Here is a 24,358-nt window from a genome sequence, read left to right on the forward strand (position 1 = left end):
CCCTCCTCGGCAAAACTCTAGCCACCCGACACCTGGAAGAAAAACGCCTCATCCTCCACCTTGGGACCCTCTAACCAGAGGAGATCAAAGTGGATTTCACCAGTTTCCCCATTTCCCTTTCCACCACCTTATCTCAGATCCAACCTTTCAAATCAGCATGGTGGCTCAGTGGTTAGCACTGCTGCCTCCTAGCGCCAGGAACACTGGTTTGATTCCAGCTTCAGGCAACTGTCTGTGTGGAGTTTGCACTTTCTCCCCGTATCTGCGTGGGTTTCCTCCAGGTGTTCCAGTTTCCTCTCACAACCAAAGATGTCAGGTTCAGTGAATTGGCCATGCTAAATTGCCCAAAGTGTTCAGGGATGTGTAGGTTAGGTGCATTAGTCGGGGTAAAGGTAGGGGAATGAGTCTGGGTGGGTTACGCTTCGGAGGGTCAGTATGGACATGTTGGGCTGAAGGGCCTGTTTCCACACTGTAGGGATTCTATGATGATTAAGCAGCACTGCCCTCTAGACCTGTCCATCTTTCTTCCCACATATCCACTCCACCCTCTTCTTCGGCCGATCACCATCACCCCACCTTCATCTACCTATCACATTTCCAGCTACATTGCCCCCCCAGCCCCACCCCTCTCTCATTATCTCTCAGCCACCTTGGGCCACCCCCTCATTCCTAATGAAGCACTTATGCTTGAATCATTGACTCTCCTGCTTCTCGGATGCTGCCTGACCAGCTGTACTTTTCCAGCACCACACTCTTCAACTTTAAATCACAAAACACCAGGTTAACAGGTTTATTCAGAAATACAAACTTTCATCAGGTAGCTGGTGAAGTAGGATCATAGGATACAGAGTTTATACCAAAAGATCATCGTGTCTTACATTGATGCAGTGTATTGAACAAACATAGATTGCTGTTAAGTCTTTCATCTTTTAGGATGGGCTACAGGTTTTGATTCATTAATATGTAAATCCCAGACCTTCCTTCAAGTCACATTCCCGAGATAACTAAAGGTTTTATGAAAAAAGGTGACATCTCAGCTCAGACAATGCATTAAAGGTGTGAGGTTAGAGTCTGTATGTATTCCAATCTTGAGTCGGACTGGTTCTATTTCCAAAGTAAGAATTTATAAAATGTCACGTGGATTATTTCCATGTGCCATTTCTTGTATACTTCCCTTCTGCATTAGACTTTCCGAAATGCACCACCTCGCATTTATCTGGATTAAACTCCGTCATTCATCTGAAGTATCTCATCTGCTGTACTGTTCAATGGTTCAATTGTCTGGCGTTTGATTATGTGAGTCTGATTACTATTGGTGCTCACTGTGCTTGATTGGTTGAGCCTGGAATTGGACTCAGTGAAAAGTAAAGAGCTGAGAAGGCTGGCTTCAAGTCCCACCTGTTCCAGAGGTGTGTCATGAGATCTATAAACGGTGGATTATAATATCTCTTAATGGGGCAGTAGTGGCACAGTGGTAGTGTCCCTAACTCTGGGAGAGAATTCCTGGATTCAGGTCCTGCCTGCTCCAGATGTGTGTCAGTCATACCTGACCAGGTTGAGTTAAAAAATTACAATGGTTTCTCTTTGAAGTATAAATACCAGAAGGAGCTGAAGCGTGGCATGGATATTTTAAAGTACTGGATATAAAACCTGTTACACATTTGGGAACTAGTGTTCTTGCCTAGATCTGAAATGTGAAATGTATAACTTCAGTCAAATAAATATCTTACAACTCAGTGCTTGATTTTTCTTGTAATATCCTTACGTACTGAATTACATTAACAATAATCCTCAGTTTGAACTGCTGTTTGTATGAACAATTTTTACCAAGCTGGATGGTAAATACATAAAACATAAATGAGCCTTAATATTCATAATGTTGTGGTAACCCAGCAACCAAAATTAGCATGACCATTGAAAACTTTGCAAGTGGCACTTAAAAGGGTCAGAGGCTGGTGAGCAAAAGACACAGAAAGGGAAAGAAATGAAACGTAATCATTTCTGTTAATTGGAATAAAATGTGCATCATTTGGGTATCTGATAACTAAATTTCTTAGACTATACAATCTGCTTACCGAGCAAAGGACCACTTCTCTCATTTTCTGTTCGCCTCATTGTTGCAAAAATCATTGCCTCAACCCATCAACCTTCCATTCTCCCTGGCAAGGGAATACCAACATTAGCACCCACCTCTCTAAATTCACTTGTACATTTCTATTGAAGAATTAATTAGCTAGGTAAGTCACCTAGAATGGAAAGGATAAGGGCAATCTCAAAAGGAAACAGTACAATTGGTTAAGCCAATGTTGAAAGATCAAAGGGACAACAGATAAGAGAAGTTAAGAATGATGAAAGAGTTGAAAAAATAATTCTGATGACTTCCATCCATGTGTTGCTCTTATCACAACAAAACAACTTCAAAGCACTCTGTTGAATTCTTCCCTGAAGCACACTGGCTGTAGTTACATTCACAAACACAGTCACTACCTCCCACAAACTGCAATGACATGGATGAGAGAAGGACTCATTACGTTCCTCAAGGAGGGTAGGGGACACTGAATATCCCTCTGAGGAAGCTAAAACAAGCAGAAGAGATCCCATTAAAAGCAGCAACATAATCAAAAGTCCCTCCCACCCCAGTTATAATCTCTTCCAACCTCTCCCCTTAGGCAGAAGATACAAAGGCTTAAACACATGGACCAACAGTTTCAGGAACAGCATCTTCCCTGCTGTTATTAGACTGCTAATTGTTCCTAGGAGAAAATGAGGACTGCAGATGCTGGAGATCAGTGGTGAAAAGTGTGGCGCTGGAAAAGCGCAGCAGGTCAGGCAGCATCTGAGGAGCAGGAGAATCACTATTTCAGGCATAAGCCCTTCATCAGAAATGCTTATTCCTGAAACATCGACTCTCCTGCTCCTCGGTTGCTGCCTGACCTGCTGTGCTTTTCCAGTGCCACATTTTGACTCTGCAGGGACCTCTGATATTGACCTCACTGTTTGTGCACCTTCTCTGCAGCCATAACATTGTATTCCTCGCATTGCTGTATCGCCCTTATGCACTGTGGACAATATGATCTGCATTTACCGTGCACAAAACAAAACTTTTCACTGTACCTAGGTACACATGACAATAAAAAATCAAATCAAATCAAATCAAAAGGTTGGTTGCCTTCAATGCAGCTTTACACTACAAATCCAACCCACTGAGGCGCACAATAATCTGACCCTGAAATGAGATTGAACCAACCTGGCATAGATGAGAGGACATAAACAAAAAAAAATTTACTTCGCGCTGAAGTTTCACATTCCCTACAACACATGAACCTGCATTTACCTGGCAAATGACCTCAATGTACTTTAGCAAAGGTGATAATTCCTGGGTGTTTGGAGTTGAGTGGATCATATTGCATCTTGAAAGGATTTGTTTGAATGAAGCCATGGGGCAAGGGTGATCAACAACTAGGCAACGTGCAGTGAAATCTTTGATGTGCTGCAAAGCATTCTCTTTCATGTATCATTTTTTTTTGCAGCCATCAATCAAGATTAGTTTCCATTACTGCAATTATACTATGAACAAACTCTGAAGTTCCACAGCAACAGCACTGTGGGTGACTTTGGAACATTATATTTCAAACTATGGCAGGTGCGAGAGCAGAATTTAAACAACTTGTGGCCAGATAGCAGTAAAATATCACAGATACTGCACAAGTGCAAACATTAGCACCAAGTGAAAGAAAAGCATGTTCATATGAGAAACTAAAGGAGAATTGGGCTTTAAATACATCTTAAGGTAAGAGATTAAATATTCTGGTCTCCCTGTTATAGGAAAGATGCTGTGAAACTTGAAAGGGTTCAGAAAAGATTTACAAGGATGTTGCCAGGGTTAAAGGGTTTGAGCTATAGGGAGAGGCTGAATAGACTGGGGCTATTTTCCCTGAAGGGTTAGAAGCTGAGGGATGACCTTATAGAGGTTTATAAAATCATGAGGGGCCTGGATAGGATAAATAGTTAAGGTCTTTTCCCTGGCGTGGTGGAGTCCAAAACTAGAGGGCATAGGTTTAAGGTGAGAGGAGAAAGATTTAAAAGGGACCTAAAGGGCAACTTTTTCACGCAGAGGGTGGTGTGTGGAAGGAATTAATGAAGATGCATTGCAGCTAATTTGCACACAAGCCAACTTCAAGACAATAATAATCAAAGACAATCTGTTTTTATCTGCTTGAGGGATAACTACTAGGAACTCTCACATCCTTCTTCAAAACCATGCCATGGACTGTTTCCATCCATCTGAGAGGGCAAACAAAAGCTCAGCTTAATATCTAATTGAAGGGACTGCTTTTTTGCTTCAGTATTACGCTGAAGTGTTGACCTAGATTTTGTGTTCAAGTCCCTGACCCCATAACATAGAATCGCGAAAGTGAGGAAGCAGGCCGTTCAGCCCATTGAGTCCACACTGAACCTGTGAAGAGCATCCCATCCAGACGCACCCTCCCCACCTTATCTCCATAACCCAGCATTTCCTATGGCCAATCCATCTAGCCTGCATAGTCCCTGGATGCTATGGGGCAATTTAGCATGGCCGATCCACCTAACTTGGATCTTCGGACTGTGGGAGGAAACTGGAGCAACCAGATGAAACCCACGCAGACACAGGGAGAACATGTAAACTCTGCACACTGTGAGGCAGCAGTGCCAACCACTGTGCCACACTCAAACAGGAAGATCTAGAGGTGAGCATGTGACCAAGTGAGCCTTTTGGAACACGTTTCTACCCTTGCTGAGATACGTGAGCTTAGCACAGACAAGCCTGGTGTTTTGTGGTCAGAATGAGGAATTGCCACAGTGCTAGATGTGTTAGTGAGTAACTTCCTTCGATTCTTTCTGAGTAAAGTCGATTGTCTGCGATTGGACTGTTTTGGTTCCTTTCATCGGTTCAGTAGTTTTGTCACAGTTTAACTAACCTATTGTCAGGTCAAATCAATTGAATGAGGTATACACAAGTATTATTCACATAATAACACCCAAGGACACTTTCGTGTAGTTCAGGAAGCCAAACTGGGCCATAGCCTTAAGGTAAGTACGTGAATAAAATTGTGCGATGGCTGATTGATGGCTGCGAATAACAGTGCGAGGGAGCAGGGGATGTGAGGCAGAATGAGTCACAGTCCCAATCAGGAAAGAAGAATCTACTGTTTAGTCATGCCTCCTCAAGTTTCTATGTTGAATAATGTTTTACTATCTGGAAACGAAAAGTTAAATCATGAGTTGCAGATCATTTGTTCATATCTAAACAATGTACTTCAGAGGACAGGGTCAGTCATAGAGCAAACCTGTTTCGCTGGTTTGTGTTACAGGGAAAGGTAAATGATGAACACAATTTTGGCAGGAAAATTACTCCAATCAGATCATCAGCATAATCGAGTTTAGCTTCTTGGGTAAGCCAATTACATCATCTCTCTTCCTTTCAAAGTCTCCTCACACTGTATCGCTCCAAACATGTTTTCAGTCACCCTCCTCATCGTTTTTTTTTCTGACCCAAAAATACCTTTAAAGAAACAAAAACAGAAATTGCTGGAAAAGCTCAGCATGTCTGATTTCTCTGCACAGATGCTGCTGAGCTTTTCCAGCAACTTCTGTTTTTGTTTCTGATTTACAGCGTCCGTAATTCTTTTAATTTTTATTTAATATTTTTGATGAAGTACATAATGGCGCTGAGAGAAAGAGGAAACCATTGAAGGTGTACAGGCAAAATATTATAAATGCTGGAAATCTGAAACAAGCAAAGAGAATATTGGGGAAACTCAGCAACTCTGGTAGTATCTCTAGACAGAGAAGCAGAGTTTTTTGAGTCTGGTGTGACTCTTCTTCAGAACTGACTTTCTCCAGACCTTCTGGCTTTCTCAATCTGTTTAAGGTAGTGAGCTGAGCTCATAATGTGTCTCCTTTATGGTCACTAGAGCAAGACAGTGGCTCAGTGGTTTAGCACTGCTGCCTCATAGTGCCGGGGACCCAGGTATGATTCTAGCCTCGGGCAACTGTCTGTGTGGAGTTTGCACAATTCTCCCTGTGGTTGCGTGAGTTTCCTCTGGGTGCTCCGATTTCCTCCCACCATCTAAAGAAATGCGGGTTAGGTGGATTGGCCACAGGAAATTGCCCCTAGTGTCCAGGGATGTGTGGGGTGGCTCTGGGTGGATGCTCTTCGCAGGGATGGTGTGAACTCAATGGGCCAAATGGCCTGCTCCCACACTGTAAGGATTCCAATGTTGTACTGCAGAAGAATGCTATTCAGCCCATTGTTCCTGTATTAGCAGTCCAAATGAACATTGTGAATTAATGCCTTTCTCTCACCTATTCCCCGTAACCTTGCATATTATTTCTATTTATCTAATGGCCTCTTGCACTCCTCCCTTGAACCTGCCACCACCACACTCCAGGTAATTCTTTTCAGACCCGAGGCAGTGGCTGTGTGAAAATATTTCTTCCAACTGCTCAATTACTTCTTTCGACAGAAGGCATCACCACACCCTTGGCAAATGCAATTAGGGATTATTTGATTGATTTGATTTATTGTTGTCACATGTACCTAAAGTACAGTGAAAAGTTTTGTTGTGTGTGCAGTGCAGGCAGAGATTACCATACAAAGATCATAGGGTGATTGAACAGAACTAGGAATACAATGTTACAGCAGAGGACTTGCACAAAAAACAAGATCAACATTAGGGTTGAAATTTTGAGAGGTCCATTCAGAAGTCTAATAACAACGGGGAAGAATCTGTTGGTATGTGTGTATAAGTTTTTCTATCTTCTGCCTGATGGAAAAGGTTAGAATAGATGACAACCGGGATGGGAGGGGTCTTTGATGATGTTGGCCGCTTTTTTGAGGCAGCAAAAAGTGTAGATGGAGTCAATGGATGGAAGGTTGGTTTGTGTGTGATAGTCTCGGCTGTGTTTACCACTCTTCGTAGTTTCTTGCAGTCCTGGACAGAGCAGTTGTCATACCAAGCAGTGATGCATCTGGATAGAATGCTTTCCATGGAGCATCTATAAAAGTTGGTGAGAGTCCTTATGGACATGCTGACTTTCCTTTGACTCCTTAGGAAGAAGAGGCGTTGTTGTGCCTTCTTGACCGTCACATCAACATGGGTGGTCCAGAATGGGTAATAAATATGGGTCCAGCCAGATACATCCACATCCCATGCACAAATATTTTAAAAATCTAGCTTGTCTGGGGGTTCTCAAGGAGACTTACTGAGAAACTGATCCATGAGAAAAGAACGATTGTGTGATTTGATATGGTCATCATATTGAGCAGGCATTCGAAACTCAGTAAATGGATTCTGGCTGTTTAAAAGTTAGCTTCACATCTGCTAAATAATTGTCAGTTTGTTGCAGTTTGTACCAATGCTTGACAATTATTATCTTCTATAATGGTACGAATGGTATCAAGAAGAAAAAATGTGCTTTAGTTTCTAAATGCATTTTCAAAAAATCAAAAAGGTTTAGCTCCAAATTGAGATATGGAGCAAAGTTGAAATGTTTCTATACTGAGAGCTCCCTCCAGTGGTTTTAGAGCTCACATCATTGATTTTCCTTTCAAAAACTCAAAATTATGTAGCACACTGAATGTAAAAGATTGCCCCAGGGTGCTTTGCAGGGATATTGTCCATTACGATTTGACACTGACCTGTATACTTGGATAATAGGGCAGGTAGCCCAAAGCAGGAGGCTTTATAGAGGGTCTTAAATATGGCCCAAATAGGGGTCACAGGCTCAGGGTTACAAGTCATGGCTAATAGCAGAACCAGTGATGTTTTGGAGAGTTTGGAGAAAGGGCTTGAATCTCGAGGGACAGCAGCTCATGTTTCCTCTAAGCACAGACATGCAATCCACCGGATGTGTAATATTCCCTTGTTGTACCACTCATTAAAGTTGATAATAGGAACAACTGAGGGGCCAGAGACCCGGGTTCAAATCCCACCTCAGGCGACTGACTGTGTGGAGTTTGCACATTCTCCCCGTGTCTGCGTGGGTTTCCTCCGGGTGCTCCGGTTTCCTCCCACAGTCCAAAGATGTGCAGGTGAGGTGAATTGGCCATGCTAAATTGCCTGTAGTGTTAGGTAAGGGGTAGATGTAGTGGTATGGGTGGGTTGCGCTTCGGCGGGGCGGTGTGGACTTGTTGGGCCGAAGGGCCTGTTTCCACACTGTAAGTAATCTAATCTAATCTAAACAGAAAGTGCAAGTCTGTGAGGCAGGGACTATGATGTACCAGTTGATGATGGAATGTATTCCACAGCCATGCCAGTGAACATCGCTTAGCTTTAATAAACATAACTATATGCAGGAGAGAGTGAGAAAGGTCATCCTGTAATGCCCCCCTCCACACACACAGGTCCCTGTAATCTTGATTGATTGATTGATGTCACATATACTGTGAGACAGTGATATGTTGTTTTGTATGCTATCCAGGCAGATCATATCTTATCAGCATGACAAAGCTCCTGATATGCAAGTAACTTATTATAAGCATAAATGTAGAGTTAACCCTTTACTATACATGGAGAAATGAGCAGAGGACCTGTGCTTGGTCACAACATTGCTTCACTTGAAATTGGAGAAAATGAGAAAAAATTCACGGAGGAAATTCCGGAGCTCAGCGGCTCAGCTCATTGACACATTTTTAGTCAGGAAGGGAATCAAGTGTTATGCGGGGATCAAGGTTCAGCGTGATTGCCAAAAGCAGAGCAACAAAAAGCTGGGATGTGAGAGGCCAGAATTTAGAGAACAGCTAATTCCTCAGAGGACTTCAGACATGGCACAGAGGGATTTGTAAGCAATGCTGAGAGTTTTAAAAGTAAGGTACTGCTTAACCAGGAGCAAGGTTGGTCAGTGAGTGCAGAGGTGATGGGTGAATGAAACTCAGTGCAAAGTAAGACATGAGCAGCAATGTTTTGAATGTTCTCAAGTTTGCACAGAGTGCAAAGTGGGAGGTCAAATATACAAAGCACTAGTCAGACCCCAGCTGGAATGTTGTGAACGGTGGGAGGCAGTCCAGAGAAGGTTCATTAAACTGTTGCCAGGTATGGAGGGACTGTCTTAAGAGGACAGATTGAGTAGGTTGGGCCTCTACCCTTTGGAATTTAGAAGAATGAGAGGTGACCTTACGGAAAAGTATATGATACTTACAGCACTTGACAGGGTGGATGTAGAAAGGTTATTCCATCTTTTGAGAGAGTCTAGGACCAGAGGGCGTCATCTCAGAATAAGGGGTCTCCCATTTAAGTCAGATGAGGAGAAATTTCTTTTCACGGAGGGTAGTGAATCTGTGGAATTCTTTGCTGCAGAGGGCTGTTGGGGCTGAGGTTTTGGGTATATCCAAGACTGTGAATGACACATTTTTAACCAGGAAGGGAATCAAGGAAATTTGGAGAAAAGGTGGAAAATTAGAGTTGAAGATTATCAGATTAACCATGATCATATTGAACGGTGAAGCAGACTTGAAGGGCTGAATGGCCTACAATGTTTCATGGTCTTTAGTGAAGTCTATAGATAGCTTTTAAGCTAAAAGAAACAGTGCTTTCAGGTGACAATTTATATTGATTACCCCATTTTTGCAATCCCATGAAGGGATAAGTGACATTTGATCCAACATAAAGTCACAAAAATTTAAAAAGGATTTGGGAGAACCATTTGGTCAATTATGCTGTGCTAGAAGATCAATCATTCTCTACTCCCACTGAGAACACCCTGTCACCACCATCAACCAGTTCAGAATCTGGACCTGGACCTCTTCCTGGCAGCCCTGTGACAGCTATTAATTACTGTCTACATAAAGTAAAAAAATTACCATTTGTCTCATGAGAATATAAAATTATGTTGTCTATTTTGGCATTTGTATTGCATGATAACTTTACCTCCCAGAATAAAGCCATTTTTTTCCCTGTATCAAATGCAAAGGAAATGGGAAATGGTTCAACAGTATCCCGGTGAAGCAAGGACTATTAATTCAGACTGAGTCCCTCACTGAGAATCTATTGAAATGAATTTGCACACTTTTTGGTTCTGGAGAACCATCTGACAAGTAGTTTCAGGGTCTGGAATGAATTAAATGAGAATGGGTTGACTTTCTTCTGCAGTTTTCTAAGATAAAAATACACCATACAATGTTCTTGAATGCTGACTTAACTGTTCCCTATTTCAATATAAAAGCCTTGTCATATATGTGTGTTTAAGTCTAGCTACCTTCCCTCATAAAGCAACACTGTTCTATAAGTCAAGAGGTCCTGTGCTACAATTGATAGTGTCACTATCTCTGAACCAGAGGCTCTAGTTTCAAGACCAACTCCAAAAGTTGATGTGGCCATGATTCATAACATCAACTTGTAAATTCTTCAACAGCATGGTAGGTGGCAAGAGTAGAAGACATCGTTGCCCTCTACCATCATTATCCATAGCTCCAGTCAATGTGTGTAAGTGCACATTACCACAGCAACTCATATTCATGGGATGGCTGGTCTGGATTGGACCAGGGACAACAGAATGGCATTTGATCCCATTCTGGCTGGGCTGGACTTGGGACATGCCTTAGTCATGTAACCAGTTGTACCTGCCTTCTGATAGACAACATGAAGAAGAACATATCATTAGCAAGGACACTTAAATACATCATTACACTCTCATTTATAAGAGAATGTTGTCGAACACTTCCACGTGTAGAAGGAAAAACTGGCAAATGACATATCTTGCCCTGACCTGTCTCAAAATACAGTTCCAGGATGTTCATTTCCAAGAATTATGGGGTGGTTTCTTGTCCCTCTGGATAAGCATTCATCACAAGAAATTGTCACCCACACGGAGTGGTCAGTGTAATTAAGGCAGAGTTAGTAAAAGGTAGTGAGGAAATGCAGATTGTGTATTTTGAATGCACATTAGGATGCAACAAATAATCTTATTGCAACCATTATGTAATCAGTTAGCAATATTGAAAATGGTTTTAAATCGATACAAAAGAGTCATATCTAAATCTGTGTTTCTGGAATTGTTAGACATTTACCTTTTAAAAGAACAATGTGACCTATAATATGACTGGTGTGTCATCAGAACCTCTTCTGAGCACTTCTGCCTTGATGAAAGATGGAAGTGCACCACGTGATGATCTAAAATAACCGGAACTGCAACTTGTGTTACCTTTAATCTTCCCGGTGACCTGCGTTCCCCTGACAGTCAGTTCCGGTTCCGCTGAGTCCATGACGCCGCCATTTTAGCGCAGAGCGGAGTGAAGGTTGTGGAAGCGGGAGGACCCTGGAGGTAACACATGAGAATATATATTATAAAAAAAGAAATAATTAACTTGGGGGGCTTTATGTCGACGTAACCCATCGCCGATATGTCAATGACTGATGATAAATCCACATCTGAGAGCCTAGGACGAGGCCTCATTGATGCCACAAACCACCCCCAAAGAATTAAAAAGATTAACAAATTACAGCAGGAAACCAGATCAAACCAACCCCACCGTCTCTGGGAGGCCCCTAGATTCACCCTCCACCCCCCCCCCAGACCACCCCACAGGGAATGATTTCCCACACCCTGCCCCTGACTGTACTGTTAGTCCTATTGGAGTGGGCCACCCACTGTACTCTGTGTTGGGTGTGAATCAGATTGGAGATGTGTTGTAGATACACAGTGTTCAAGCCCCCTCTCTGGCTAAATTAGACTCTCATGCCCTTCCCATTGTTTAAAAAAAAACTGTTGTCCCTTAGGTTGCTAAAGGTAAGCAGTTCAGTTCCTTTTTCAAATACATTCAGGGATTCACAGATGCAGTATAGGTCATGAACTTGAGGTTAGCAGTTCACTTTATCAGTGTTTTTGTTTTCCTTCCTTTTCCTCCCGCATATGGAAAAAGAGAGAGGTTTTTTTTTCTCCCTTTGCATTGCGTACACCAGTTCAGGAAGTTATCTAACCTGTTGCCAGAGCCCAACAAAACAACTGCTGAGCTTCCTGTGACCACGTTTAATAGCCAGTAAGGTGCACGTGGTTGGTTGGGAATTGGCTAGCCGAGTCATTCTTTCTGCAGACCCAGTGCTGAAGTCACTGTGTTCACTTCTCATGTGAGAATGGTCAAATTCGGAGCATCACAAAGAAAGAAACTGTTTCAGGAAAGTTGAGGGCAAGTAAAAACCCCTTGAGTTGAGAAAGTTTTGTTTCGAAAGAAAATGTATTGTGAAAATCTGGTTTACATCACTGGCATTGCAGCTGTATCATGTTCTAATCTGTAAAGACAGTTTGTGCTTCCGCTAAGATCCCATAGTTGATTCGTTGTAAAGTTTGGAGGGGAATAACATAGTTATTCATTAACTGGATAGTTAATCCAGAGGCATAGCCTAAGGATCCAAAGATGCTCCAGAGCTAGAGGGCATAGGTTTAGGGTGAGAGGGGAAAGATATAAAAGAGATCTATGGGGCAACGTTTTCACGCAGATGGTGTGTATAGAACGTGTATGGAATGAGCTGCCAGAGGAAGTGGTGGAGGCTCGTACAATGCAACATTTAAGAGGCATTTGGGTGGGTATATGAATAGAAAGAGTTTGGAGGGATGTGGGCCGGGTGCTGACAGGTGAGACTAGATTGTGTTTGCATATCTAGTTGGCATGGACGGGTTGGACCGAGGGGTCTATTTCCACGCTGTACATTTCTATGACTCTATGCACATCTCATAACATAAGCTCAGGTATTTAAGTTCAGTTGAGGGAATTAGATTGTGTTTCTCATATGGCAGTGTTCAGGGTTACAGGGAGCAAGGAGAAGATTGGCATTCGCTCGGAGATCAAGGTCAGACACGCTGGGCTGAATGGCTTCCTTTGGGCTGTAACAGAATATAGAACATAGAACTGTACAGCACAGAAATAACATATCTGTGCACCATGATGCCATTCTAAGCTAGTCCCAACAGTCTGCATGTGGTCCGTATCCCTCTATTCCCTGCCTGTTCACATGTTTGTATAAATGCCTGTTAAACAGTGCTAAGCCTACAGTCTTTCACCTTAAACTTATGCCCCCAGTACTTAACATTTTCACCATGAGAAAAAGACTCCCGACTATCCACTCTATTGTGTCTCTCATAATTTTATAAACTTCTAACAGGCCACCCCTCAGCTTCTGACGCTCTAGCAAAATCAATCCGAGTTTGTCCAACCTCTCCTTATAGTTAATACACTCCAATTCAGGCAACATCCTGGTAAATCTCTTTTGCTCACTCTCCAAAACCTCTCCATCTTCACTATAGTGTGGCGACCGGAACTGCACACAATACACAAATGTGGCCTCACTAAAGTTCTATACAGCTGCAACATGACTTGTCACCTTTTATACTCAATTTCCCAATTGATGAAGGCAAGCATGTCGTATGTCTTTACCACCTTATCCACTTGTGTTGCCACTTTCAGGGAGTTATGGATTTGCACCCCATGTTTATCTTTGCTCCAGAAGCTCCTGCCATTTACAGAATACTCTGCTTTTTCATTCGACTTCCCAAAATGGATCACATTTGTCCATTATTAAACTCCATCTGCCATTTCTCCAACCAGTTTCCAACTGATTAATATTGTGCTGCATTCTTTGACCACCTTCCTTACCATCCACAACTCAAAGTTTTGTATCAACTGCAAATCAGGCTGTCCCCAGCAAACACACACATCCTTAGTTTCAGTTCTCCCAGTAATGTGCAGCTCGCACTTGCTGGTTACCCCAGAGAATCCAACTAATTACTAGTTTGTGGATTAGGATCATTATCGGTTTTAATTTCAAAGACTGCATCCCACAATTTCACTTTCCGTTGACATGTGACCAGGAGCAATTCAGTTACAAACCTTCTGAATCCTGACTGCCACCCACTGAGGCCAGCTTTGATACTTTATCAAAAGCATTTATATATAATTACAAACAACACATTCCAGCACTGATCCTTGCAGAACATCACTGGTCACAGTTCTCCAATCAGAAAAACACCCTTCCACAACTACAAAAATAGAATTTGTTGGAGAAACTCAGCAGACCTGTCACCTTCTATGAAGATAAAATAGGGTTAATGTTTTGAGTCCAGTGACCCTTCTTCAGAGCTGGTAGCATTTGGGCAAAGGCAGTATTTATGCTGATGATGATAAGGGGTGAGGGTGTGGAATGAGCGATAGTTGGAGAGGGAGGGGACTAGTGAGTGGAAAGGGGGAGAGGGTAGTGAATGGATAGGTGGATGGGGAGAGGGGAGTGTGTGGATAGATAGATGGGGGAGAGGGGAGTGAGTGGATTGGCAGATGGAGAGGGTAGCTAATGGATAAAAGGATGGGGGAAAGGGGAGTGAGTGGACTGGTGGATGGGGGAGAGAGTGGACTGGTGGATGGGGGGAGAGAGTGGACTGGTGGATGGGGGAAGAGTGGACTGAGTGGATGGGGGAAGAGAGTGGACTGGTGGATGGGGGGAGAGAGTGGACTGGTGGATGGGGGGAGAGAGTGGACTGGTGGATGGGGGGAGAGAGTGGACTGGTGGATGGGGGGAGAGAGTGGACTGGTGGATGGGGGGAGAGAGTGGACTGGTGGATGGGGGGAGAGAGTGGACTGGTGGATGGGGGGAGAGAGTGGACTGGTGGATGGGGGGAGAGAGTGGACTGGTGGATGGGGGAAGAGAGTGGACTGGTGGATGGGGGAAGAGAGTGGACTGGTGGATGGGGGAAGAGAGTGGACTGGTGGATGGGGGAAGAGAGTGGACTGGTGGATGGGGGAAGAGAGTGGACTGGTGGATGGGGGAAGAGAGTGGACTGGTGGATGGGGGAAGAGAGTGGACTGGTGGATGGGGGAAGAGAGTGGACTGGTGGATGGGGGAAGAGAGTGGACTGGTGGATGGGGGAAGAGAGTGGACTGGTGGATGGGGGAAGAGAGTGGACTGGTGGATGGGGGAAGAGAGTGGACTGGTGGATGGGGGGAGAGAGTGGACTGGTGGATGGGGGGAGAGAGTGGACTGGTGGATGGGGGGAGAGAGTGGACTGGTGGATGGGGGGAGAGAGTGGACTGGTGGATGGTGGGAGAGAGTGGACTGGTGGATGGGGGAAGAGGGGAGTGAGTGGATGGGGGAAGAGAGTGGACTGGTGGATGGGGGGAGAGAGTGGACTGGTGGATGGGGGGAGAGAGTGGACTGGTGGATGGGGGGAGAGAGTGGACTGGTGGATGGGGGGAGAGAGTGGACTGGTGGATGGGGGGAGAGAGTGGACTGGTGGATGGGGGGAGAGAGTGGACTGGTGGATGGGGGGAGAGAGTGGACTGGTGGATGGGGGGAGAGAGTGGACTGGTGGATGGGGGGAGAGAGTGGACTGGTGGATGGGGGGAGAGAGTGGACTGGTGGATGGGGGGAGAGAGTGGACTGGTGGATGGGGGGAGAGAGTGGACTGGTGGATGGGGGGAGAGAGTGGACTGGTGGATGGGGGGAGAGAGTGGACTGGTGGATGGGGGGAGAGAGTGGACTGGTGGATGGGGGGAGAGAGTGGACTGGTGGATGGGGGGAGAGAGTGGACTGGTGGATGGGGGGAGAGAGTGGACTGGTGGATGGGGGAAGAGAGTGGACTGGTGGATGGGGGGAGAGAGTGGACTGGTGGATGGGGGAAGAGGGGAGTGAGTGGATGGGGGAGGGAAGGGTGGATTGTGAGTGGATAGGGGGAGGGAAGGGTGGGTAGGGAGTGGATAGATGGAAGGGAAGCCCCAGGACAGCGACAAGAGAAGGTGGTCAGCCAAAGGGATTGTTGATAATAGGCAATAGACAATAGGTGCAGGAGTAGGCCATTCTGCCCTTCGAGCCAGCACCACCATTCATTATGATCATGTCTAATCATTTCAGTCAGTATCCTGTTCCTTCCTTATCCCCATAACCCTTGATTCCACTATCATTAGGAGTTACATCCAACTCTTTCTTGAAAGTATCCAGAGACTTGGCCTCCACAGCCTTCTGGGGCAGAGCATTCCACACACTTACCACTCTCTGGGTGAAAAAGTCTCTCCTCAACTCTGTTTTAAGTGGCCCAGCCCTTATTTTTAAACTGTGTCGTCTGGTTCGGGACTCACCCATCAGCGGAAACATGCTTCCAGCCTCCAGAGTGTCCAATCCTTTAATAATCCTATACGTCTCAATCAGATCCCCTCTCAGCCTTCTAAACTCAAGCGTATATAAGCCCAGTCGCTCCAATCTTTCAACGTAAGATAGTCCCACCATTCTGGGACTTGACCTCGTGAATCTACGCTGCACTCCCTCAATAGCCAGAATGTCTTTCCTCAAATTTGGAGACCACAACTGCACACAATACTCCAGGTGTGGTCTCACAAGGCCCCTGTACAGCTGCAGAAGAACCTCTTTGCTTCCAAACTCAATTCCTCTTGTTATGAAGGCCAGTATGCTATTAGCTTTCTTCACTATCTGCTGTGTGCTTGCTTTCATTGACTGATGTACAAGAACACCTAGATCTCGTTGTACTGCCCCTTTACCTAACTTGACTCCATTTAGGTAGTAATCTGCCTTTCTGTTCCTGCCACCAAAGTGGATAACCACATATTTATCCACATTAAACTTCATCTGCCATGCATCCATCCACTCACCTAGCCTGTCTAGGTCACCCTGTAATCTTCTAACATCCTCCTCACATTTCACCCTGCCACCCAGTTTGTATCATCAGCAAATTTACTAATATTACTTTTAATATCATCTTCTATATCATTAACATATATTGTAAAAAGCTGCGGTCCCAGCACTGATCCCTGCGGTACCCCACTGGTCACTGCCTGCCATTCCGAAATGGAGCTGTTTATCACTACTCTTTGTTTCCTGTCAGCCAACCAATTTTCAATCCAAGTCAGTACTTTGCCCCCAATACCGTGCGCCCTAACTTTGCTCACTAACCTCCTGTGTGGGACTTTATCAAAGGCTTTCTGAAAGTCCAGGTACACTACATCCACTGGATCTCCCTTGTTCATCTTCAGAGTTACATCCTCAAAAAATTCCAGAAGATTAGTCAAGCATGATTTCCCCTTCATAAATCCATAAATCCTGTTATTGCTATCCAGATGTGTTGTAATTTCATCCTTTATAATTGACTCCAGCATCTTTCCCACCACTGAGGTCAGACTAACTGGTCTATGATTCCCTGCTTTCTCTCTCCCTCCTTTCTTAAAAAGTGGGACAACATTAGCCACCCTCCAATCCGCAGGAACTGATCCTGAATCTATAGAACATTGGAAAATGATCACCAATGCATCCACGATTTCTAGAGCCACCTCCTTCAGTACCCTGGGATGTTGACCATCAGGTGTGAGTGATGAGAAGCAGTTAGTTTGGTGATAATGGAGGGGTGGGGGGTTTGGCTGAGAGCAGTTGATTTATGTAAGTTCTTGTTTCCCAGGAAAAATGAGTGCTCCAACAGCAGATGAGAGGAAAGCCTGTTGGGGAGCGAGGGATAGGTACTGGCAGTGTCTGGATGAGAGTGATAAGGATTCTTCAGAATGTCAGAAGTTAAGAACAATATTTGAAGGCAGCTGCCCACAGCAATGGGTGAGTATTAACATCAAGGTGACGCTTTCCTCCTCAGTAATTTCAGTATTAGGATAACCGTTCAGCACATCCAAACCCATTCTGACTTCAGTGCAACATTTCTCTTTTCTCCAGCACAATTTTGGATGGGCAGTTTTTGGTTCTGATGCCTCACTTAAACTTTAAATCAGAATATCCGACCCCTTACCTCCTTGAGAAATGTACACAATTTATGGGAACATGTGTTTAATCTTTGGACAAGAGCCCAAGGCAACATGTTATTCTCCTAAATGATAAGTTTGAACGAAGCTCGGATAATCCTAACCTAACAGACCCACCTTATTTGAAGTAATTAAATCTTTATTTGAAAAAGAAATGTGCACAGTGGACGGCAGAAAAGGAAACAACAGGTTGGATATATATATCTGCAGCATTTTCTAATTTAACTTAAGAGTTTCCATTTTTTCAGTCAAGTATTTAATAATTTAAAGAATTTGCTGTGGATTACAATACTGTGGTTACCGAAAGTACAATCCTATTTTCTTTAACATGATGACGCTAGTCTATTGGTAAAAATTCAATTCACTATTAAAAATTGTAGGCCAGCAGATGGTGCTATGACACATTGTCAGTCAGTGTATGGCCAAATGTGAGACTGAAAAATGTGTTGCTGGAAAAGTGCAGCAGGTCAGGCAGCATCAAAGGAGCAGGAGAACTGACGTTTCGGGCATAAGCCCTTCTTCAGGAATGAGGAGGGTGTGCCAAGCTCTGATCTCCAGCATCTGCAGTCCTCACTTTCTCCCAAATGTGAGACTGTCTTGCTTATTCCATCTGGAATTTCAGGGGGAGAAGGAAGAGCAAGAGAATTGGAGATGGAGACCCTACTGCTTTGCAGAAGTGACCAATCACTGCACGTTTTTATTTTGTTTGTTCGTGGATGTGGGATCACAGGTTAGGGCAGCATTTATTGCCCTTGAGCAGGTAGAGATAAGCTGCTGCCTTGAACCACTGAAGTTCAATGGTGTAGGGGCGTCCAGAGTGCTGTTAGGATGGGGGTTCTAGGATTTCATCCGGTGACAGCGATATGTTCCCAAGTCAGGATGGCCATTGGCTTGGAGGAAATCTTGCAGTGGGTGATGTTCCCTTGTATTTGCTGCCCTTGTCCTTCTAGATGGTAATAGTCATGCACATTGGAAGGTGCTGTCAAGGAGGCTTGGTGATGAAGGGAGTGATGCCATTTAGATCAGATACTTTGTCATGGATGATGTCCAGCTTCTTGAGTGTTGTTGGAGCTACAATCATCCAGGCAAGTCAGGAATATTCCATCACACTCCTGACTTGTGCCTTGTAGATGATGCCAGGTGTTGGAGAGACAGGGGTGTTACGACTCGGGGTAAATCCCTCTGCTAATTTGAACCCATTACACACAGAAACTCACCTCGCGCCATAATCTGTTAAATTTCGAGAGGCAAAGAACTATCCCAATTTTATTATTTAAAGTAAAAGATTAACCATTTTCTTCTTTAAGTCCAACAGAGAATACTAAAACCAACAACTATTTACAACTTCTTTCTCTTAAACCTGTGTTTTACCTCTCACTCTACAATACTAGTCCTGTAAATTCCCCCTTAATGTAATTCTTCAGTTAGATTCCCTGCAGTGTGGAAGCAGGCCCTTCGGCCCAACCAGTCCACACCAACCCTCTGAAGAGTAACCCACCCAGACCCATTTCCCTCTTACTAATGCACCTGACAGTGTGGGCAATTTAGCATGGCCAATTCACCTAACCTGCACATCTTTGGACTGTGGGAGGAAACCGGAGCACCCGGAGGAAACCCACGCAGACACAGGGAGAACGTGCAAACTCCACACAGACAGTTGCCTGAGGCTGGAATCGAACCTGGGACCCTGGTGCTGTGAGGCAGCAGTGCTAACCACTGAGCCACTGTGCCGCCCCTAATAATTTACAGTAAAATCAATTTCAAACCCCGGTATAGTCTTCGGATATCAAGTCCTCTCTGTAGATTCCTCTAGGTCAATGTTGGTGTTCTGCGGCACATATTTCTTATAGACAGGTACCTTTCAGAGAGTTATTCTGCTAGCAATCTGTTGCTTCTTGGCAACTCTTTGGGGTTCTTCCCCTTACTGTTCAAAATGTCTGGCTTTAAACTACCAAAACATCAGATCATTTCATTGGTTTGATCTCATCAAAATACTAAATTCAAATTTGATTTGATCTTAGTATCCAGGGCATAATTTAAATTGGCTGAATCTGAATTTGTTTTTGTATCATGGCAACACAGCTCTAGCTATTTGTTTCACCCACTGTTACATTTTAAATCCTTTAAGAACACTGTGTGCCATCCAGAAATTTCAGTTCCCTCAAAAGTACTGTACACACCTACACCTTTTTTACAGGGGAAAATTGTCCACCGCATAATTCCTATTCTCTGACATACTTCTGTAACCATCGTACATATAGGGCTGTTCCAGTTCGGTTTCTGGTCAATGGTAACTCCCAGGATGTCAACAATAGCCACGTCAGTGAAGGTGTTGCTGAATAGTAATCTGCTCACAATAGCAGAGAAGCCATCTGAACCATAAGAATATTAGGTATAGAAGCTGAATTAACATGTTTAGTACTCCAACCCCATTCTTCCATTCAAGAAAATAATGACTGATGTTCCTCATAAACACCACTGTCTCTCACTATCCCCATATTCCAAATTCTCCCAATCACTAAAGATCCATTGACTTCTGTCTTGAAGACACAGAGCAGAACACCAAACATTCAGAGGGAAGAAAGTTTTCCTCATCTCAGTCCCTTTTTCTCTGACTGATAATCTTCTATATTCACTACGCTGTGAAAACAGTCTGTCAGGGTCGATCCTTGAGAATTTTATATGTTTCAATCACATCACCTCTGTCAAAAAAAAGGAATGAAAATTCCATAAAAAGAAAGCAAAAAGAAAAAGAAATCAGCAACCCAGGATTGAAATTCTATTGAAAGTGACCTTTGTGGGCAGCAGTGAGGGTCTATTGTGGCAGGATTACAACACTTACCCAACTGGACCACATCACATTGCTTGTAATAACTAGATGGTAAACACTGTATTCTTATTGGGGTCAAATCATGGCAATAGGGCTCAGCAGAAATGATGGGAGTCGTGTTCCTGCAGGAAAAGATCTGAGTAATATCTGCATTTTATAATAAAATGTAGAAAAGTTTTTAAAAACCCAGAAATTGCTGGAGAAACTCAACAGGTCTTGCAATATCTGGAGATAAAACAGAGTTACTGTTTGGAGTCCTGTGATTCTTAGGGGATTCAGATGCATAAACGTTTTAAGCTGTAACAAACGTGCAGAAAATAATCAAGAAAGCAATGACATGCTGGCCTTTGTGTCTAGACCACTGGAGTACAAGGGTGGAGAAATTATGCTGCAGTTGTGCAAAACCCTGGTTACACCCCACCTGGAGAACTGTGAGCAAATCTGAGCACACACCTTAGGAAGGAGATACCAGCCTGTGAAGGAATATGAAGTGTTCCTTTACTTGTAAAGAACAATGTCTGGACTTCATGGGGTTGAGTTATAAGAGATGATATGAATTAGGCCTGTTTTCTCCAGAATTTAGATGGTTAAGTTGTGATCTGATCAAAGTCTTCAAGATATGAACAGGAAAAGACAGGTTAGATAAAGATAAACTATTCTCACTTGGTCGACATTCTAGAACCAGGGAGCGCAGTTTGAGAATTAGGGCCAGACAGTTCAGGAGAGATGTTCCAAAGCACTTCTACACACAAAGGATGTGAATATTTGGAACTCTTTTCCACAAATGGCAGTAGATGCTGGATCAATTGTTAATTTTAAATCTATGATAGTAAAATTTTGTTAAGCAGAGATATTAAGGGATATGGGCCATAGGCAGGTATATTCAGTTAGGCCACAGATCCGCCATGGTAGAACAAGCTCGAGGGGCTGAATGACCTATTCCTGTTCCTATGGTCCAGCATTCACAGGGCTTGAAATGTTAACTCTGTTTCCCGTCCACCATTGCTGCCGGACCTGCTGAGTTTCTCCAACAGTTTCTGTTTTTGTCCATTTCAGACCTCCAGCATCCAGTTTTTTTTTGTTATATATGATTCTGCTCTTTATTCATCAGATCAAGTACTTTGACAAAAGAAGGGACTATCTAAAATACAAAGAGAAACTGCAAAGTGGAGGATTTCAGCAACAGGAGAAAGTCACCAAACCATAACCATCCGCAGAAGAGGAGAGCAGGGACAGGTCAGGTTTCGGAGACAAACATCCCACTGTGAACAACTCTCGATAGAGGCTGAAATCATCGATCCTGAAATTGCTGGAGGTTCCTGAGGAGATTTATGGTTGAGAGATCTGCTAAAATTAACAGTTACACCTGGTTCCACCAGTAGCCAGATTTCGGAGAGGAGCAGTTACAGCAATGTGCACAACCACTACTCAGGGCTTAAGGTTTCCTCTCTTTTGAGTTTGTAATGGAATCACAAATATACTTTAAATTAACGTATTGACTGTTTCACTACAAATGGTAAGTGGAAGATATCTTGGCTCATTTGCACTGTTTCTTGGTGAAACCACACAGTGACTATTAGAATACTGTCGCTTTGTGTCATTATCAGTGATTGACAGTCTGTTTAGCATTTTGGTCGCAGGGTATTTAGGAAAGATTGCACTGAGAAAATGGTATCTCACCCGGTTAAATGACCACTTCAAGTTTTGTCGTCTGACCACTTCAAATTTTGTCGTCTGCCCGTGATTGAGCTGTGACCAGCCAGTTATTAACTTACTTCAAAACGCATTGTCCAGATATGAGCCAGGTTTGGAAGGGCACAGAACTATGTGGGTTGCTAGCCATGGTATGCTGAGCATATTGAGAAAAATGAGCTTGAGGGGGTGCTGTTGTCCCTGATTATGCTTCAATGGAAAATCAAAGAGATCACTTAATAAATTATTTTTAAAAATCACACTCTACACTTTTAAAATTAAATTTGTTTTGCAAAACAGAATTTTCTATCAAAGAAATAGCATGATATGAGAAAATTGACTGGTTCCAGGGTCTTCTCTCCAAACCTGAATGCAGCACAGGGATAATGCTTCCCTCTGCTGGTGTATCAGTATAACACAACTGGATTCCCATCAAATGGGAATTAGTCCCAACTCATGATTAAACTGTTAAAATGCCACTCAGGTGCTTTTCCTATCTTCCTGGTGGTGGAAATTGAATAAAGATTCGTGCACTTTGTGTCTTTCACTGTGTTTCACACCTGCACACACACACCATGGGTGCTGGGGGGAAAAAAAAGAAAATAAACAGGAGTTGATCACACAGCAAAAAAAATAACTAGGAGATGAGGGCGGTGCTTGTCACTGCCCACGAAAGAAAAAAAGACAAAAAAAAATTAAACTGTTAAAATGTATGTTATTGAAATTTTTAAAAAAGGTTTATCCCTTAACACATGCTCATTTATGTAATAGGTGTCTTCATTTAATGTATATATGTGGTGGAAAATATTGAGCTAACACACCAATTTGGAGAAATATTTAAATGATAAAATTAAACATATGAGGGAAGTCAATTAAGCATGTTTTTGGTCTTTCAGGAGCAAGTGTCAGTCAGCACTTTTAAATGTTGTGAGATATTTTTAAACAGCTCCTCTCACTGCTGTCACCAGCGACAGACTTACAAGTACAAACTCACTGTGGAAGGATAGAATCTGTTGGATTTCTTTTTTCACAGCCCATGTGGGTGTAGTGCAAAAAAATGTGTATGTACACTCTTATGGCTTACCACAATCCTGCTGGCAATATGAATTGTCCTATAGTCACCCCAAAAAAAGTTACTGCTTTGAAACTGCCTCCCCTTGTAAACATCATGTGGAAGATATGATTACCTTTTCTTCAGTTCCAGTTTCTGATGAAGGTGTTCTTAAAGAACATGTTTACTATTTCACTAAAGATAGCAACTAGAGTAAATTTTCACTCTACGTCACAGATGCAACACGACCAGAAGGATGCTGCCAATCCCGTCCCCGCCTCACTCTGGGAATAGCTGCAATAGAGTGCTTTCTCTGTGATTTCCTGCGTTGCTTTCATTTCTGTTTCTAATTCATGACTTTAATTAATGTATTGGCAATGTCACCCCCATTATGTCCCAATTAATAGTTGTTGAATAATGAAACTTGAAGTAATTAATTCACTGGACCTCTTTAAAAAGATCAAGACCACTAAATATGATCTGTTCCCATTTGATCCTTGGTGTGTATTCATAGAAAATCATAACTTGTATCTTCCTTCCTATGATCATGGTGGAGGTATTTTGCGAAATAAATTCTATGCATTGTTCTCTATGTTGATTGGCCATGCTGTGTATATATCAGTGTTTTATCCTCTGGACTGTTTGCTGCTACTGCACTGTAACTGCTGGCATCATCAATGTGCGCACAGAACTGAAATCCAGTGTTAACTCTATCCATATGCACATATGGTGTCACTGACTCCAAAGGAACCCTTGACTTTGTGCCTGTCTCTCTCCCCCCCCCTCAACCCCCCATCCCCCCAAAAAACAATTCTGCTCCATCTCAACAACCATGCTTGTGCTTCCTTGGTTGCACCACTGCAAGTCCCTTACCACAAATCTTGCTTGTGAACACTGGACAGCGAGACAGCACAGTGGTGAGCAGGAGGAAGACAGCAAGGGTTCAGGATTAGGGTGGGTGAGTGTTTGGAGTGGGGGCAGTGAGCAACTTGCAATCCCAGAGTTTGCATTA

At 43.4% G+C, this 24,358-nt stretch overlaps 1 protein-coding gene across 2 annotated transcripts; it reads left to right on the forward strand.

Moving 5' to 3' along the window:
• The first annotated feature begins 11,187 nt into the window (after positions 1 to 11,187).
• On the forward strand, positions 11,188 to 23,938 carry coa6 (cytochrome c oxidase assembly factor 6). 2 transcript variants are annotated; one of them, XM_072580393.1, is made up of 3 exons: positions 11,188 to 11,301; positions 17,425 to 17,573; positions 21,715 to 23,938. In XM_072580393.1, exons 2-3 carry the CDS (start codon positions 17,430 to 17,432, stop codon positions 21,808 to 21,810), a joined length of 240 nt encoding a protein of 79 aa, XP_072436494.1. In that variant the 5' UTR covers positions 11,188 to 11,301; positions 17,425 to 17,429; the 3' UTR covers positions 21,811 to 23,938. The 2 variants fall into 2 exon arrangements, with proteins under 2 accessions (XP_072436494.1, XP_072436495.1); XM_072580394.1 differs by lacking the exon at positions 11,188 to 11,301 and adding an exon at positions 12,053 to 12,163.
• Positions 23,939 to 24,358: the final 420 nt, after the last annotated feature.

Source organism: Chiloscyllium punctatum, chromosome 11 (genome assembly GCF_047496795.1).
Source record: "Chiloscyllium punctatum isolate Juve2018m chromosome 11, sChiPun1.3, whole genome shotgun sequence".
NCBI lineage: Eukaryota > Metazoa > Chordata > Chondrichthyes > Orectolobiformes > Hemiscylliidae > Chiloscyllium > Chiloscyllium punctatum.